Source organism: Scyliorhinus torazame, chromosome 1 (assembly GCF_047496885.1).
Source record: "Scyliorhinus torazame isolate Kashiwa2021f chromosome 1, sScyTor2.1, whole genome shotgun sequence".
Lineage (NCBI taxonomy): Eukaryota > Metazoa > Chordata > Chondrichthyes > Carcharhiniformes > Scyliorhinidae > Scyliorhinus > Scyliorhinus torazame.
The window spans coordinates 397,359-412,821 of NC_092707.1; the positions used below are offsets into that span (position 1 = coordinate 397,359).

At 44.9% G+C, this 15,463-nt stretch overlaps 1 protein-coding gene across 6 annotated transcripts in view; it reads left to right on the plus strand.

Moving 5' to 3' along the window:
• scarb1 (scavenger receptor class B, member 1) overlaps nt 1-15,463 on the plus strand; it is a 505,970-nt gene that overhangs the window by 62,461 nt on the left and 428,046 nt on the right. For all 6 annotated transcript variants that reach the window (XM_072509698.1, XM_072509951.1, XM_072509860.1 and 3 more), the window contains exon 4: nt 9,925-10,128. In XM_072509698.1, the coding sequence (XP_072365799.1) occupies nt 9,925-10,128 (204 nt within the window). The remainder of the gene's footprint in view (nt 1-9,924; nt 10,129-15,463) is intronic.

Below are 15,463 nucleotides of genomic sequence, written 5' to 3' on the forward strand. Positions count from 1 at the left end.
AGACCTGTCTACCTTTAGCCCCATTAGCTTGCCCATCACTACCTCCTTGGTGATAACAATCCTCTCAAGGTCCTCACCTGTCATAGCCTCATTTCCATCAGTCACTAGCATGTTATTTGTGTCTTCCACTGTGAAGACCGACCCAAAAAACCTGTTCAGTTCCTCAGCCATTTCATCTTCTCCCATTATTAAATCTCCCTTCTCATCCTCTACAGGACCAACCACTCAGGACCTTAGCCACTCTTTTCTGTTTGATGTATTTGTAGAAACTTTTACTATCTGTGTTTATATTCTGAGCATGTTTACTCTCATAATCTATCTTATTCTTCTTTATAGCTTTTTTAGTAGCTTTCTGTTGCCCCCTAAAGATTTTCCAGTCCTCTAGTCTCCCACTGATCTTTGCTACTTTGTATGTTTTTTCCTTCAATTTGATACTCTCCCTTATTTCCTTAGATATCCACGTTCGATTTTCCCTCTTTTTACCGTCCTTCCTTTTTGTTGGTATAAACCTTTCCTGAGCACTGTGAAAAATCACTTGGAAGGTTCTCCACTGTTCCTCAACTGTTTCACTATAAAGTCTTTGCTCCCAGTCTACCTCAGCTAGTTCTTCTCTCATCCCATTGTAATCTCCTTTGTTTAAGCACAAAACACTAGTGCTTGATTTTACCTTCTCACCCTCCATCTGTATTTTAAATTCCACCATATTGTGATCGCTCCTTCCGAGAGGATCCCTAACAATGAGATCCTGAATCAATCCTGTCTCATTACACAGGACCAGATCTAGGACCGTTTGTTCCCTCGTAGGTTCCATTACATACTGTTCTAGGAAACTATCGCGGATACATTCTATAAACTCCACCTCAAGGCTGCCTTGACCGACCTGGTTAAACCAATCAACATGTAGATTAAAATCCCCATGATAACTGCTGTACCATTTCTACATGCATCTGTTATTTCTTTGTTTATTGCCTGCCCCACCATAATGTTACTATTTGGTGGCCTATAGATTACTCCTATCAGTGACTTTTTCGCCTTACTATTCCTGATTTCCACCCAAATGGATTCAACCTTATCCTCCATAGCACCGATGTCATCCCTTACTGTTGCCCGGATGCCATCCTTAAATAACAGAGCTACACCACCTCCCTTACCATCCACTCTGTCCTTCTGAAAAGTTTGATACCCTCGGATATTTAACTCCCAGTCGTGACCATCCTTTAACCATGTTTCAGTAATGGCCACTAAATCATAGTCATTCACGATGATTTGCGCCATCAACTCATTTATCTTATTCCGAATACTATGAGCATTCAGGTAAAGTACACTTATGCTGGCTTTTTTACCTCTGTTCTGAATCTTAACACCTCGATCAGTAACCTCTCCTAAGTTATATTTCCTCTTAACCTTTCTCCTAATTTTCCTTGTCGTTGAACCCATATCTTCATGTAACAACCTGCCACGTCGCTTACCATTAATGTTTTCACTTCTTGTTTTATTTCTTTTAGTATTTCTGGTCCTATTCACTGAGCTCCCCTCAGTCACTGTACCTTGTACTGTCGCTTTCTATTAATTAACCAATCCTCTATCCATGCTACTACTTTACCCTTAACGCCATGCATCTTTATCTTATGCAGCAACCTTTTGTGTGGCACCTTGTCAAAGGCTTTCTGGAAATCCAGATATACCACATCCATTGGCTCCCCGTTATCTACCGCACTGTTAATGTCCTCAAATAATTCCACTAAATTAGTGACGCACGACCTGTCCTTTATGAACCCATGCTGCGTCTGTCCAATGGGACAATTTTCATCCAGATGCCTCGCTATTTCTTCCTTGACGATAGATTCCAGCATCTTCCCTTCTACCGAAGTTAAGCTCACTAGCCTATAATTACTCGCTTTCTGCCTACCTCCATTTTTAAACAGTGGTGTCATATTTGCTAATTTCCAATCCGCCGGGACCACCCCAGAGTCTAGTGAATTTTGGTAAATTATCACCAGTGAATTTTCAATTTCCCTAGCCATCTCTTTTAGCACACTGGGATGAATTCCATCAGGGCCAGGAGACTTGTCTACCTTTAGCCCCATTAGCTTGCCCATGACTACCTCCTTAGTGATAACAATCGTCTCAAGGTCCTCACCTGTCATAGCCTCATTTCTATCAGTCACTGACATGTTATTTGTGTCTTCCACTGTGTAGAACGACCCAAAAACCTGTTCATCCTCAGCCATTTCCTCATCTCCCATTATTAAATCTCCCTTCTCATCCTCTAAAGGTCCAATATTTACCTTAGCCACTATTCTGTTTTATATATTTGTAGAAACTTTTACTATCAGTTTTTATGTTCTGAGCAATTTATCCTCAAAATCAATCTTACTCTTTATAGCTTTTTTAGTATCTTTCTGTTGCCCCCTAAAGATTTCCCAATCCTCTAGTATCCTACTAATCTTTGCCACTTTGGATACTTTTTCCTTCAATTTGACACTCTCCCTTATTTCCTTAGATATCCACAGTCGATTTTCCCTCTTTTTACCTTCCTTCCTTTTTGTTGGTATAAACTTTTGCTGAGCACTGTGAAATGTCACTTGAAACTTTCTCCACTGTTCCTCAAATGTTTCACCATAAAGTCTTTGCTCCCAGTCTACCTTAGCTAGCTCTTCTCTCATCCCATTGTAATCTCCTTTGTTTAAGCACAAAACACTAGTGTTTGATTTTACCTTCTCGCCCTCCAACTGTATTTTAAATTCCACCATATTGTGATCGCTCCTTCCGAGAGGATCCCTAACTATGAGATCATTAATCAATCCTGACTCATTACACAGGTCCAGATCTAGGACCGCTTGTTCCCTCATAGGTTCCATTAGATACTGTTCAAGGAAACTATTGCGGATACATTCTATAAACTCCTTCTCAAGGCGGCCTTGACCAACCTGGTTAAACCAATCGACATGTAGATTAAAATCCCCCATGATAACTGCTGTACCATTTCTACATGCATCAGTTATTTCTTTGTTTATTGCCTGCCCCACCATAATGTTACTATTTGGTGGCCTATAGACTACTCCTATCAGTGACTTTTTCGCCTTACTATTCCCGATTTCCACACAAATGGATTCAACCTTATCCTCCATAGCACTGATGTTATCCCTTACTATTGCCCGGATGTCATCCTTAAATAACAGAGCTACACCACCTCCCTTACCATCCACTCTGTCCTTCCGAATAGTTTGATACCCTCGGATATTTAACTCCCAGTCGTGACCATCCTTTAACCATGTTTCAGTCATGGCCACTAAATCATAGTCATTCATAATGATTTGCCCCATCAACTCATTCACCTTATTCTGAATACTACGAGCATTCAGGTAAAGTATACTTATGTTGGCTTTTATACCTCCGTTTTGAATCTTAATACCTCTATCAGTAACCTCTCCTAAGTTTTTCCTTTTAATTTTTCCCCTAATTTTCCCTATTGTTGAACCCGTATCTCCACGTAATAACCTGCTGCTTCGCTTTTCATTTATGTTTTTATTTCCCGTTTTATTCCTTTTAGTATTCCTGGTCCTCTTCACTGAGCTCCCCTCAGTCACTGTACCTTGTACTGTCGCCCTTTTTGATTTTTGACTGTGGCTTCTCTGCCTTACACATTCCCCCTTACTGCCTTTTGTTTCTGTCCCCGTTTTACTTCCCTCTGACTTCCTGCATCGGTTCCCATCCCCCTGCCACATTAGTTTAAACCCTCCCCAACAGCTCTAACAAACACCCCCCCTAGGACATCGGTTCCAGTCCTGCCCAGGTGCAGACCGTCGCTCAGTGGATTAGTCTCCCATATGGAGAATTCCGGCCCCTGTTTCTTACTGTAAGGGATCTACATTTGTCTTCACAAATCTTTTTCTCTTTATGTACCTGTAGAAGCTTTTACAGACAATTTTTATGTTCCCTGCAAACTTACTCTCTTATTCTATTCTCCCCTTCTTAATAAATCCCTTGATCCTTCTTTGCAGACGAATTGGGGGACAAATGTTGGCCCCTTACAGACCGAAACAGGGGAATGCATAATAAGGGACAAAGAAATGGCTGAGCAATTGGATACATACTTTGGTTCTGTCTTCACAAATGAGGACACAAATTAGATACCAGAAATGCTGGAAAAGGTTTAGTGAGAGGGAAGAACTGAGGGAGATCAACATTAGTAGAGAAATGGTGCTGGGAAAATTATTGGGATTGAAGGCGGTTAAATCCCCAGGAGCTCAGAATCTGCATCCCAGAGAACTTAAGGAGGTGGCTCTGGAAATAGTGGATGCATTGGTGGTCATCTTCCGGGATTCTATAGACTCTGGAACTGTCCCTGCAGATTGGAGGGTAGCTCACGTCACTCCGATATTCAAAAAGGGAGGTAGAGAGAAAGCAGGAAATTATAGACCAGTAAGCCTAACATCGGGAGTAGGGAAAATTCTTAATGAAAATCGCTTATTGTCACAAGTAGGCTTCAAATTAAGTTACTGTGAAAAGCCCCGAGTAGCCCCATTCCGGAAACAGGAGCACCCGGAGGAAACCCACGCAGACACGGGGAGAATGTGCAGACTCCGCACAGACAGTGACCCAGCGGGGAATCGAACCTGGGACCCTGGCGCTGTGAAGTAACAGTGCTAACCACTGTGCTACCGTGCTGTCCAGATGATACCAAGTTAGGCAGGAGGGTGACCTGTGACGAGGATGGAGGGGTCCTACATCATGATCTGGACAGGTTGGGTGAGTGGGCAAACCAATGGCAGATGCAGTATAATTTGGATAAGTATGAGGTTATTCACTTTGGAAGCAAAAACAGGAAGGCAGATTACTACCTGAATGGTTGTAAATTGGGAGAGGGGAGTGTGCAGCGGGACCTGGGTGTCCTTGTGCACCAGTCGCTGAAGGTAAGGGTGCAGGTGCAGCAGGCGGTAAAGAAGGCTAATGGTATGTTGGCCTTCAGTGCGAGAGGTTTCGAGTATAGAAGCAGGGATGTGTTGCTGCAATTGTACAGGGCCTTGGTGAGGCCACACCTGGAGTATTGTGAGCAGTTTTGGTCTCCTTCTCTGAGGAAGGATGTTCTTGCTCTCGAGGGAGAGCAGCGAAGGTTTACCAGACTGATTCCAGGGATGGCGGGACTGTCCTATGAGGAGAGATTGACTCGGTTGGGATTGTTCTCGCTGGAGTTCAGAAGAATGAGGGGGGATCTCATAGAGACTTATAAAATTCTAACAGGGCTAGACAGGATAGATACAGGGAAGATGTTACCAATGATGGGTGTGTCCAGAACCAGGGGTCACAGTCTGAGGATTCAGGGTAAACCATTTCGGACAGAGCTAAGGAGACATTTCTTCACACTAAGAGTGGTGAGCCTGTGGAATTCATTACCACAGGGAGTAGTTGATGCTAAAACTTTGAATATATTCAAGAGGCGGCTGGATACAGCACTTGGGGAGAATGGGATCAAAGGCTCTGGGGAGAAAGCAGGATTAGGCTATTGAGTTGGATGATCAGCCATGATGGTGATGAATGGCGGAGCAGGCTCGAAGGTTTTAGCATCAACTACTTCCTGTGGTAATGAATTCCACAGTCTCACCGCTCTTTGTGTGAAGTAATGTCTCCTTATCTCTGTCCGAAATGGTTTACCCTGAATCCTCAGACTGTGACCCCTGGTTCTGGACACACCCATCATTGGTAACATCTTCCCTGTATCTACCCTGTCCAGTCCTGTTAGAATTTTATAAGTCTCTATGAGATCCCCCCTCATTCTTCCGAACTCCAGCGAGAACAATCCCAACCTCGTCGATCTTTCCTCCTATGACAGTCCCGCCATCCCTGGAATCAGTCTGGTAAACCTTCGCTGCTCTCCCTCGAGAGCAAGAACATCCTTCCTCAGTGAAGGAGACCAAAACTGCCCACAATACTCCAGGTGTGGCCTCACCAAGGCCCAGTACAATTGCAGCAACACATCCCTGCTTCTATACTTGAAAGCTCTCGCAATGAAGGCCAACATACCATTAGTCTTCTTTACCGCCTGCTGCACCTGCATGCTTACCTTCAGCGACTGGTGTACAAGGACACCCAGGTCCCGCTGCACACTCCCCTCTCCCAATTTACAACCATTCAGGTATTAACCTGCCTCCTTGTTTTTGCTTCCAAAATGAATAACCTCACACCGTGGGGCAGCACGGTAGCCTTGTGGATAGCACAATTGCTTCACAGCTCCAGGGTCCCAGGTTCGATTCCGGCTTGGGTCACTGTCTGTGCGGAGTCTGCACATCCTCCCCGTGTGTGCGTGGGTTTCCTCCGGGTGCTCCGGTTTCCTCCCACAGTCCAAAGATGTGCAGGTTAGGTGGATTGGCCATAATAAATTGCCCTTAGTGTCCAAAATTGCCCTTAGTGTTGGGTGGGGTTACTGGGTTATGGGGATGGGGTGGCGGTGTTGACCTTGGATAGGGTGCTCTTTCCAAGAGTCGGTGCAGACTCGATGGGCCGAATGGCCTCCTTCTGCACTGTAAATTCTATGAGTCTATGACTTACCTAAATTATACTGCATCTGCCATTGGTTTGCCCACTCGCCCAACCTGTCCAGATCTTGCTGTAGGATCCCTGTATCCTCTTCACAATTCACCCTCCCACCCAACTTGGTATCATCTGCAAACTTTGAGATGTTACATTTTGTTCCCTCATCCAAATTAATAATATATATTGTGAATAGCTGGGGTCCCCGCACCGATCCCTGTGGTACCCCACTGGTTACTGCTGCCAATTCGTGGATGACACCAAGGTTGGTGGAGTGGCAGATAGTGTTGTGGATTGTCAGAGGATACAGCAGGACAGAGATAGGTTGGAGACTTGGGCAGGGAAATGGCAAATGGAGTTTAATCCGGACAGATGTGAGGTAATGCATTTTGGTACGTCTAACATAGAGGGGAAATATACCGTAAAAGGCGAAACTCTTCGGAATATAGAAAGTCCGAGATCAGGGCCTACAGGTCCACAGATCTTTGAAGGTGGCAACACAAGTGGACAAGGTAGTTAAGAAAGCATACGTACGGAGTGGTTGCCTTCATTGGACGGGGCATCGAGTATAAAAACTGGCAAGTCATGCTGCAGTTGTATAGAACCTTGGTAAGGCCACACTAAGAATATTGCGCACAATTCTGGTCGCCACACTACCAGAAGGATGTGGAGGCTTTGGAGAGGGTGTAGAGGAGGTTTACCAGGATGTTGCCTGGTCTGGAGGGTGTTAGCTATGTGGAGAGGCTGAATAGACTCGGACAGTTTTCATTAGAAAGATGGAGGTTGAGGGGTGACCTGATAGAGGTCTATAGGATTATGAGGGGCATGGATAGAGTGGATGGGCAGGCACTCTTTCCCAGGGTGGAGGGGTCAGTCACCAGGGGGCACAGGTTTAAGGGCCGTGGGGCAAAGTTTAGAGGAGATGTGCTTCTATATCTTCTGCCTGATGGAAGAGTCTGGAAGAACTGGGTGTGAGGGGTCTCTGATAATGCTGTCTGCCTTCCTGAGGCAGCGGGAGGTGTAGACAGAATCAATGTGGGGGTGGCAAGCTTGTGTGAGGCGTTGGGCTGAGTTCACCACACTCTGCAGTTTCTTGCGATCTTGGACCGAGCAGTTGCCATACCAGCTGTGATGCATCCGGATAGGAGGCTCTCTATCGCACATCTGTAGAAGTTTGTGAGAGTCGATGCAGACATGCCGAATTTCTTTAGTTTCCGTAGGAAGTGACTGTTGCAGCAACGTGAGTGGACCAGGACTGACTGTTGGTGATGGTGACCCCCAGAAACCTAAAGCTATCGACCATCTCCACTTCGGAGCCAGTGATGCAGACGGGAGTGTGTGTCGTGCTGCGCTTCCTGAAGTCGATGATCAGTTCCTTGGTCTTTCCAACATTTAAAGAGAGGTTGTTTTCGGTACACCATGCAACCAAGTGATCTAACCGCCTTCTGTAGTCTGATTTGTCGTTGTGAAGCAACAGTGTTAACCACTGTGCTACCTTGCGGCCTTACTAGTCTTGGCTTTTGCCAAGGACAGGTTTTTCCTTCCTCTGGACTTTCCTCAACTTCTGTCTTAACTGCAACATTTTAATTTGATATTCTCTTTCCCTTTCCAACTCCCTCCCCGAACAGGTGCCGGAATGTGGCGACTAGGGGCTTTTCACAGTAACTTCATTTGAAGCCTACTTGTGACAATAAGCGATTTTCATTTCATTTTTCACTCCCTCTCATTCACATCCATTTTGTGAGGTTCAAATTATCTCTCTTTACCCTTTGTTCTTTCCATTGCTTTTCTCTCTTTTTCTCCTCCCCTAGCCAATCTCTCCTTTTCTTTCATTTCCAACTTCTCAGTTCTATTTCGATTCCTATCTGTTTATCTTTGTCCTGCATTTCTAATTGTTTCATTTGTAACTGAATTCTCGCTAATTCGTGGCTGTGTCTCTGACAAATTTAAATGCTGAGCTATGTCTGTATTACCTCCACCTTCCTCACCCCTTCAGGTTAAGTTAACTACAGCTTGTTCATCAACTCCAAACGTTTTTTTGTTTTAGTCACTCTTTGTAACCCAGCCCGAGTGACCTCTTCCACACCCAGAAAAGGTTTTGCAACTGAAAGATGCCATTTCCAGTCACTCCTTATTGAAACTGTATCACCTGAAAGAAAGTGTCTGTCCTACACACACTCTCGCTGTCTTTCAGTTCAATAATCCAAAATAAGCAAAGAATTATACTTTTAAACCCCAATAAAGGCCCCCCAATTTTATTATGATCCCGGACCAGACCCTAACAGTTGATAGGAGACTGGACCAAACCCCCAATATTTTATTTTAATTTTGTAAGACTGGCAGTAAAGGATACTTCGCTCCAGGACTGATTATACACAAATAGGGAGATGGTTTTATTAAAACAAATGCTATTACTGACACAGGATTAAAATCTTTCACATCACACCAGAAAATAGCTTACAGTTACCTGATAAACAATGCTGAACAATGAAACACTAATTCCTAACAACTATCTTTCTCTCCACTCAAATAAACCCATCTCTGGTCATAATCCACGTTCCTAAACAGTTAGCAGACTAAGGAATACTTGCTGTAAAGGGATGTTTGATTAACCACTTTGAAAAAGAGATCGTCCAGACAAACAGTTTGCTGAGTCTTGCCTCTTCAGAAACCTCTGTTCTGCTCACAGGCAAAAAAAATCTTTTTTAACTAAACTGCTGGGAGAGAAGCTGCTAATCGGTTCGCAGACAGATCCAAAACTGAACCTCCAGAAATTGATTCAGCCCTCGGCTCCTCCCATTGATTACACAATCTTACTAAGCGGAACACAATGGGCGCAAATCCGGGCATAATGACTAAATCGTGCTAGGCCGATCGCGAGTCACCCAACTCACTCATCTCACCCTCACTGGGCCAGTATTCAACGACCGGACCTGGGAGACCTCGCCAGGGCACCCTCCAGTACTGGCCCACACCAAAACAGCGGGGTGGGTCCTGAAGAGCTGCTGGGGAGGAGACCATGGAAGCCGGTTCCAATCGTGCCACGAGCTGCAAGAAACCTTTCCTATTGCCGAAATCCCTCTCGGTGTAGTCTTGGCAGAGAAAACCTCCCAAGGCCAAAAAAAGGGGAAAATGAGAGTCTTGATGAAGACCAATGTTCGATATTCTAGAGGAGGGTTGGGCATTTTATTTGCAGGAAGAAAGATTGATTCATTAATCGGAGAAAAGTGATGTGTTCATTTTGTAACATTTGTATCAAATTGAATCTGAATATAACTCGGAGCAAAAACAAGTCTGAGTCTCCTGAAAGGAGGGATTGACAAACCAAGGACACTGATGATATCTTAGTTTGATGCTTTTAATATTCTTCCAATGTTAATGATTTAATTCCAGGGTGCAGCATTAATGGTTGAAGATTTGCCCTTTGCTTTGAAGCTTATCTTCAGCACTGCCTTGAAGACCTTTAATGAAACTCCATTTATTAAGAAGTCTGTGAAGGAGATTTTATGGGGTTATGATGATCCCCTTGTTGACTTTCTGAACAGAGTACTTCCAGGCATTCTCCCATTTAAAGGAAAGTTTGGTTTGTTTGTTGAAGTAAGTATTTATTTAATATCAGAAAGTAAATCTCAAATAAGTAAATGTTTGTGTTCCGGTCAAATGCTGTCTGATGTATAACTTAAATCGGAGTTGAACGTATCCTGGGCCTTCTAGAGAAGACTAAAACGAGTGTTATAACCAGATCAGGGTTGGTCAAATGTTGTTCTTGTAGCTCAATAGACCCTGTGGAGTTAACTTTCATCCATGATTGTCTGGAGCCATTTATTGTCACCAATCAGCTCACAAGCTCTTCCTGTTTCCTGGATCTATCTCCTTCCCCTTTCTTCCCAGTAACTCACCAAGGTTCCTTCGACAGCACCTTCCAAACCACCACCATCTAGAAAGACAAGAGCAGCAGATACCTGGGAACCCCACCACCTGGAGGTTCCCCTCCAAGTCACTCACCACCCTGACTGGGAAATATATTGCCGTTCCTTCACTGTCGCTGGGGCAACATCCTGGAACTCCCTCCCTAACAGCACAGATGTACCTACACCTCAATTGCAACGGTTCAAGAAGGCAACTCACCACCTTCTGAAGGGCAACGAGGGATGGGCAATATTGTGATCCCCTTCGGAGTCAAAGACTGTGCTCCATTTGATTTCTCTCTTCTGCAACTGAGTCTGAACTCCCCCGGTAATTGGGGGAGGGGTTTCCCTGGGTGTCAGGGAGGGTGGTCCTTCGGTGAGTGGAGTAGTAGTTTACGTGATTCTGTGTACACCGTAATAAACAATTTGTTCATTTCTATCCTCCCGTGCGTTCCTGTTCTGTCTCCCATTTGGGTTCCACTGGTAAATGCTGGCCTGACCAGCGAAGGCCACTCCCGTAAATTAATTTTATAAAGCCGATAGGTGCTGCCCGAGCTGAAGTCCACTTCCCTCTTACCAAGGGCTCATCAAAAGCCAGCTGGAAATCCAAGTGGATTGGGTGGCACTGTAGCACAGTGGTTAGCACTGTGGCTTCACAACACCAGGGTCCCAGGTTCGATTCCCGGCTTGGGTCACTGTCTGTGCGGAGTCTGCACGTCCTCCCCGTGTCTGCGTGGGTTTCCTCCGGGTGCTCCGGTTTCCTCCCACAGTCCAAAGACGTGCAGGTTAGGTGGCTAGGCCGTGATAAATTGCCCTTAGTGTCCAAAAAGGTTAGGAGGGGTTATTGGGTTACGGGGATAGGGTGGAAGTGAGGGCTTAAGTGGGTCGGTGCAGACTCGATGGGCTGAATGGCCTCCTTCTGCGCTGTATGCTCTATGCATCTGGTCCATGACCGTGTGGTCTTGTCTTCGTCCAGTTGACAAATGTAACACCTTCCTTCCAAGACCAGACCTAGTATTTCCCACAACACCTACGCAGTCTAAATGTTGCTTTTTAATATTCATCTGCTTCCCCACAGATTTTGATTCGCACGCTTGTTCCCAGGATTTGAAATTGAATCTTTTTCTGTGCATTGTTGCAAAAGCAGACATTCTGTCAAACTGACATCTTGCACTGAGCAGGACAAATGTAAAGAATGCAAATTTCAAAATGAGCAACAATTATACTGTATGGGATTGGTTGGCAGCTCAATGCTGATTGGTTGGCAGCTCAATGCTGATTGGTTGGCAGCTCAATGCTGATTGGTTGGCAGCTCAATGCTGATTGGTTGGCAGCTCAATGCTGATTGGTTGGCAGCTCAATGCTGATTGGTTGGCAGCTCAATGCTGATTGGTTGGCAGCTCAATGCTGATTGGTTGGCAGCTCAATGCTGATTGGTTGGCAGCTCAATGCTGATTGGTTGGCAGCTCAATGCTGATTGGTTGGCAGCTCAATGCTGATTGGTTGGCAGCTCAATGCTGATTGGTTGGCAGCTCAACGCTGATTGGTTGGCAGCTCAACGCTGATTGGTTGGCAGCTCAACGCTGATTGGTTGGCAGCTCAACGCTGATTGGTTGGCAGCTCCACGCTGATTGGTTGGCAAGTCAATGCCGATTGGTTGGCAGCTCAACGCTGATTGGTTGACAAGTCAATGCTGATTGGCTAAGCATTGTCATGGAGAATGCCTAACCCCAGTTGGTGAATTCACTGGTGCAATGTTACTAACTTGTGTCATTATAATCAATTTCTGGATATCTGAGGAACAGAAGGAGGTGCTGATATGATTCGCTAACAAGCAAATGGAATTCAAAGCTACATATTGGCTGAGAGATTTTTGGGGAAGGCTGTGAGTGATATGAAATTTGAGATGAAGAAATCCAGGAGTTGATGGGACTTTATAAAACAACACTTTATGCAATTTAACAAAAAGCGAAGTAAATTCTGGAGTTTGTGGTCAGAGGTTCTGAAAGTCAAAACAATAGCAAGACAGAACTACGAAATGATTACTTTTAATTTCTCTTTACTGAAGAAGAATACACCCATAATGATACAGTAAAGAATGAGTTTTTAAAATGTCATTCTCTTGTAGAATGAGATGTTTAATTGGCAAGGCAAACATTTGCCAATTATTCCCAATTTTCCTTGGAGATAATGTTAACCTGCCTCAACTGGTCAGGGGCAAAGTGAAATTGGATAGAATAAGGAGAGATAAAGAGGAAGTACTTAAAGCTGGCAAACCTGAAATTAGAAAACTCACTCTGTCAAGTTGGGACGCATCCTAGGATATTGCAAAGTGAGATTGGAATGTTTATAGATTATGTGCACAATCTTACAATCCTCCTTAGATACGGGAGTAATGCCAGAGAGACTGGAGGATTGAAAATGGTGCATCCTTGCTGAGCAAGCGGGGAAGAGGGATTAACACAATATTTACATGTCGATCGGCCCAATGTCAGTGATGGAGAAACTTTGAGACAATAATCCAGGCCAAGTATAATTGTCAGATGTAAAAGTATGGGCTAATTGATGAAAGCCAACACAGATAAATTAAAGGCAAATCACATCTCTGCCTTACCTGATTCTGCCCTTTGATTAATTCAGTAATTCTGAAGGTTAATGAGTGCCATGGAGTGAGTGCCATGGAGTGAGTGCCATGGAGTGAGTGCCATGGAGTGAGTGCCATGGAGTGAGTGCCATGGAGTGAGTGCCATGGAGTGAGTGCCATGCTTCCTGCATTACAACATTGACTATAAATGTACTTTATTGGCTGTAAATCACGCTGGGTTTTCCTGAGGCTGTGCAAGGTGGTATATATGGTATATGACTATATGGTGTATATAGTATATGGAGCTATGATTCTGTGTCCCTGATACTCGAGATTGAGAAACAGGACCACTTTTATTTTTAATTTCGACTTGGGTTTTCAGATAATTATTTCAAAGTTTACAGATGAAATGAGACTTGGAAATGTAGTAAAGAATGAGGATGATAGAAACAGACTTCAGGAGGACACATACAGGCTAGTATTATCGACGTGTGAAATTATGCAGTTAGGTCGGAAGAGCAAAATGGTGTAATTTTGAAGGGGGTGAATGTAAACAAATGTTTGAAGGTGCCTGGGCAAGTTGAGAAGTTTGTTAAAGCACCAGAATCCTTGGATTTATTAACAGAGGCACAGAGTCCAAATGGACGGAGGTTACGCTGATCCATTATAGAAAACTGGCTCTGCCTCAGCAGGACAACGGAGATAGTATGGAAACGATTCCAGAATGGAACCAAGAATGATGCACTTCAGTAAGCAGAGAAGCTGGAGGATCGGGGATTGGTATCCTTAGAGCAAAGACGATCAAGCAGAAATGTAATAGACAAATTTAAAATTCTGAAGGATTTGATAAAGTTGATGGGAAGAAAATGTTTGCAGTGGCGGAGGGAAAACTTGTCAATGAAGCAGAAAGTTCGGGGACTTGCAGCTTGTGGATTGGGTCTGGAACGCAGTGCCTGATAGGCTGATGGAAACACAGTCAATACCTTTCAAAGGGCATTTTACCCTCCCATTCATCTCAGGTGTGATTGATGAAGGGAGCGCAAAATATTGCCACAGTCCAAAATCATGTTTTATGTCAGTGGGATTTTGCAACGCGATTGTCTCCCCCCACCCCCCTCCCCCCTCCCCCCTCCCCCCTCCCCCCTCCCCCCTCCCCCCTCCCCCCTCCCCACTCCCCCCTCCCCACTCCCACCCCTAATGACCATAACGGGGTTCACACTGCGCAATGTCAGGAACCCCATCAGCTTCTCATCATTGGGCCTCCCCCAACAGTCCAAACCCACACTCACAAGGTCCACCCATGGCAGCGTATAGTCCCAATGGCGACATTTACAAATGCTTTTTAGAAATGGGAACTGACCGAGCTCATACTGAGAGGATTTTGGAGAAAAGTGCACAGGCCACTGCTGCCTACCAGGGTTGATGTGGAGATGCCGGCGTTGTACTGGGGTGAGCACAGTAAGAAGTCTCACAACACCAGGTTAAAGTCCAATAGGTTTTGGATCACTAGCTTTTGGAGCGAATCTCCTTCCTCAGGCGATTCACCTGGTGTTAAAACATAGAACATAGACCATAGAAAATACAGCACAGAACAGGCCCTTCGGCCCACGATGTTGTGCCGAACCTTTGTCCTAGATTAATCATAGATTATCATTGAATTTACAGTGCAGAAGGAGGCCATTCGGCCCTTTGAGTCTGCACCGGCTCTTGGAAAGAGCACCCTACCCAAACTCAACACCTCCACCCAACACCAAGGGCAATTTGGACATTAAGGGCAATTTATCATTGGCCAATTCACCTAACCCGCACATCTTTGGACTGTGGGAGGAAACCGGAGCACCCGGAGGAAACCCACGCAGACACGGGGAGGACGTGCAGACTCCGCACAGTCAGTGACCCAAGCCAGAATCGAACTTGGGACCATGGAGCTGTGAAGCAATTGTGCTATCCACAATGCTACCGTGCTGCCCTTAAGAACAAATAAATCTATACTATATCATTTTACCGTCATCCATGTACCTATCCAATAGCTGCTTGAAGGTCCCTAATGTTTCCGACTCAACTACTTCCACAGGCAGTGCATTCCATGCCCCCACTACTCTCTGGGTAAAGAACCTACCTCTGATATCCCTCCTATATCTTCCACCTTTCACCTTAAATTTATGTCCCCTTGTAATGGTGTGTTCCACCCGGGGAAAAAGTCTCTGACTGTCTACTCTATCTATTCCCCTGATCATCTTCTAAACCTCTATCAAGGCGCCCCTCATCCTTCTCCGTTCTAATGAGAAAAGGCCTAGCACCCTCAACCTTTCCTCGTAAGACCTACTCTCCATTCCAGGCAACATCCTGGTAAATCTTCTTTGCACCTTTTCCAGAGCTTCCACATCCTTCCTAAAATGAGGCGACCAGAACTGTACACAGTACTCCAAATGTGGCCTTA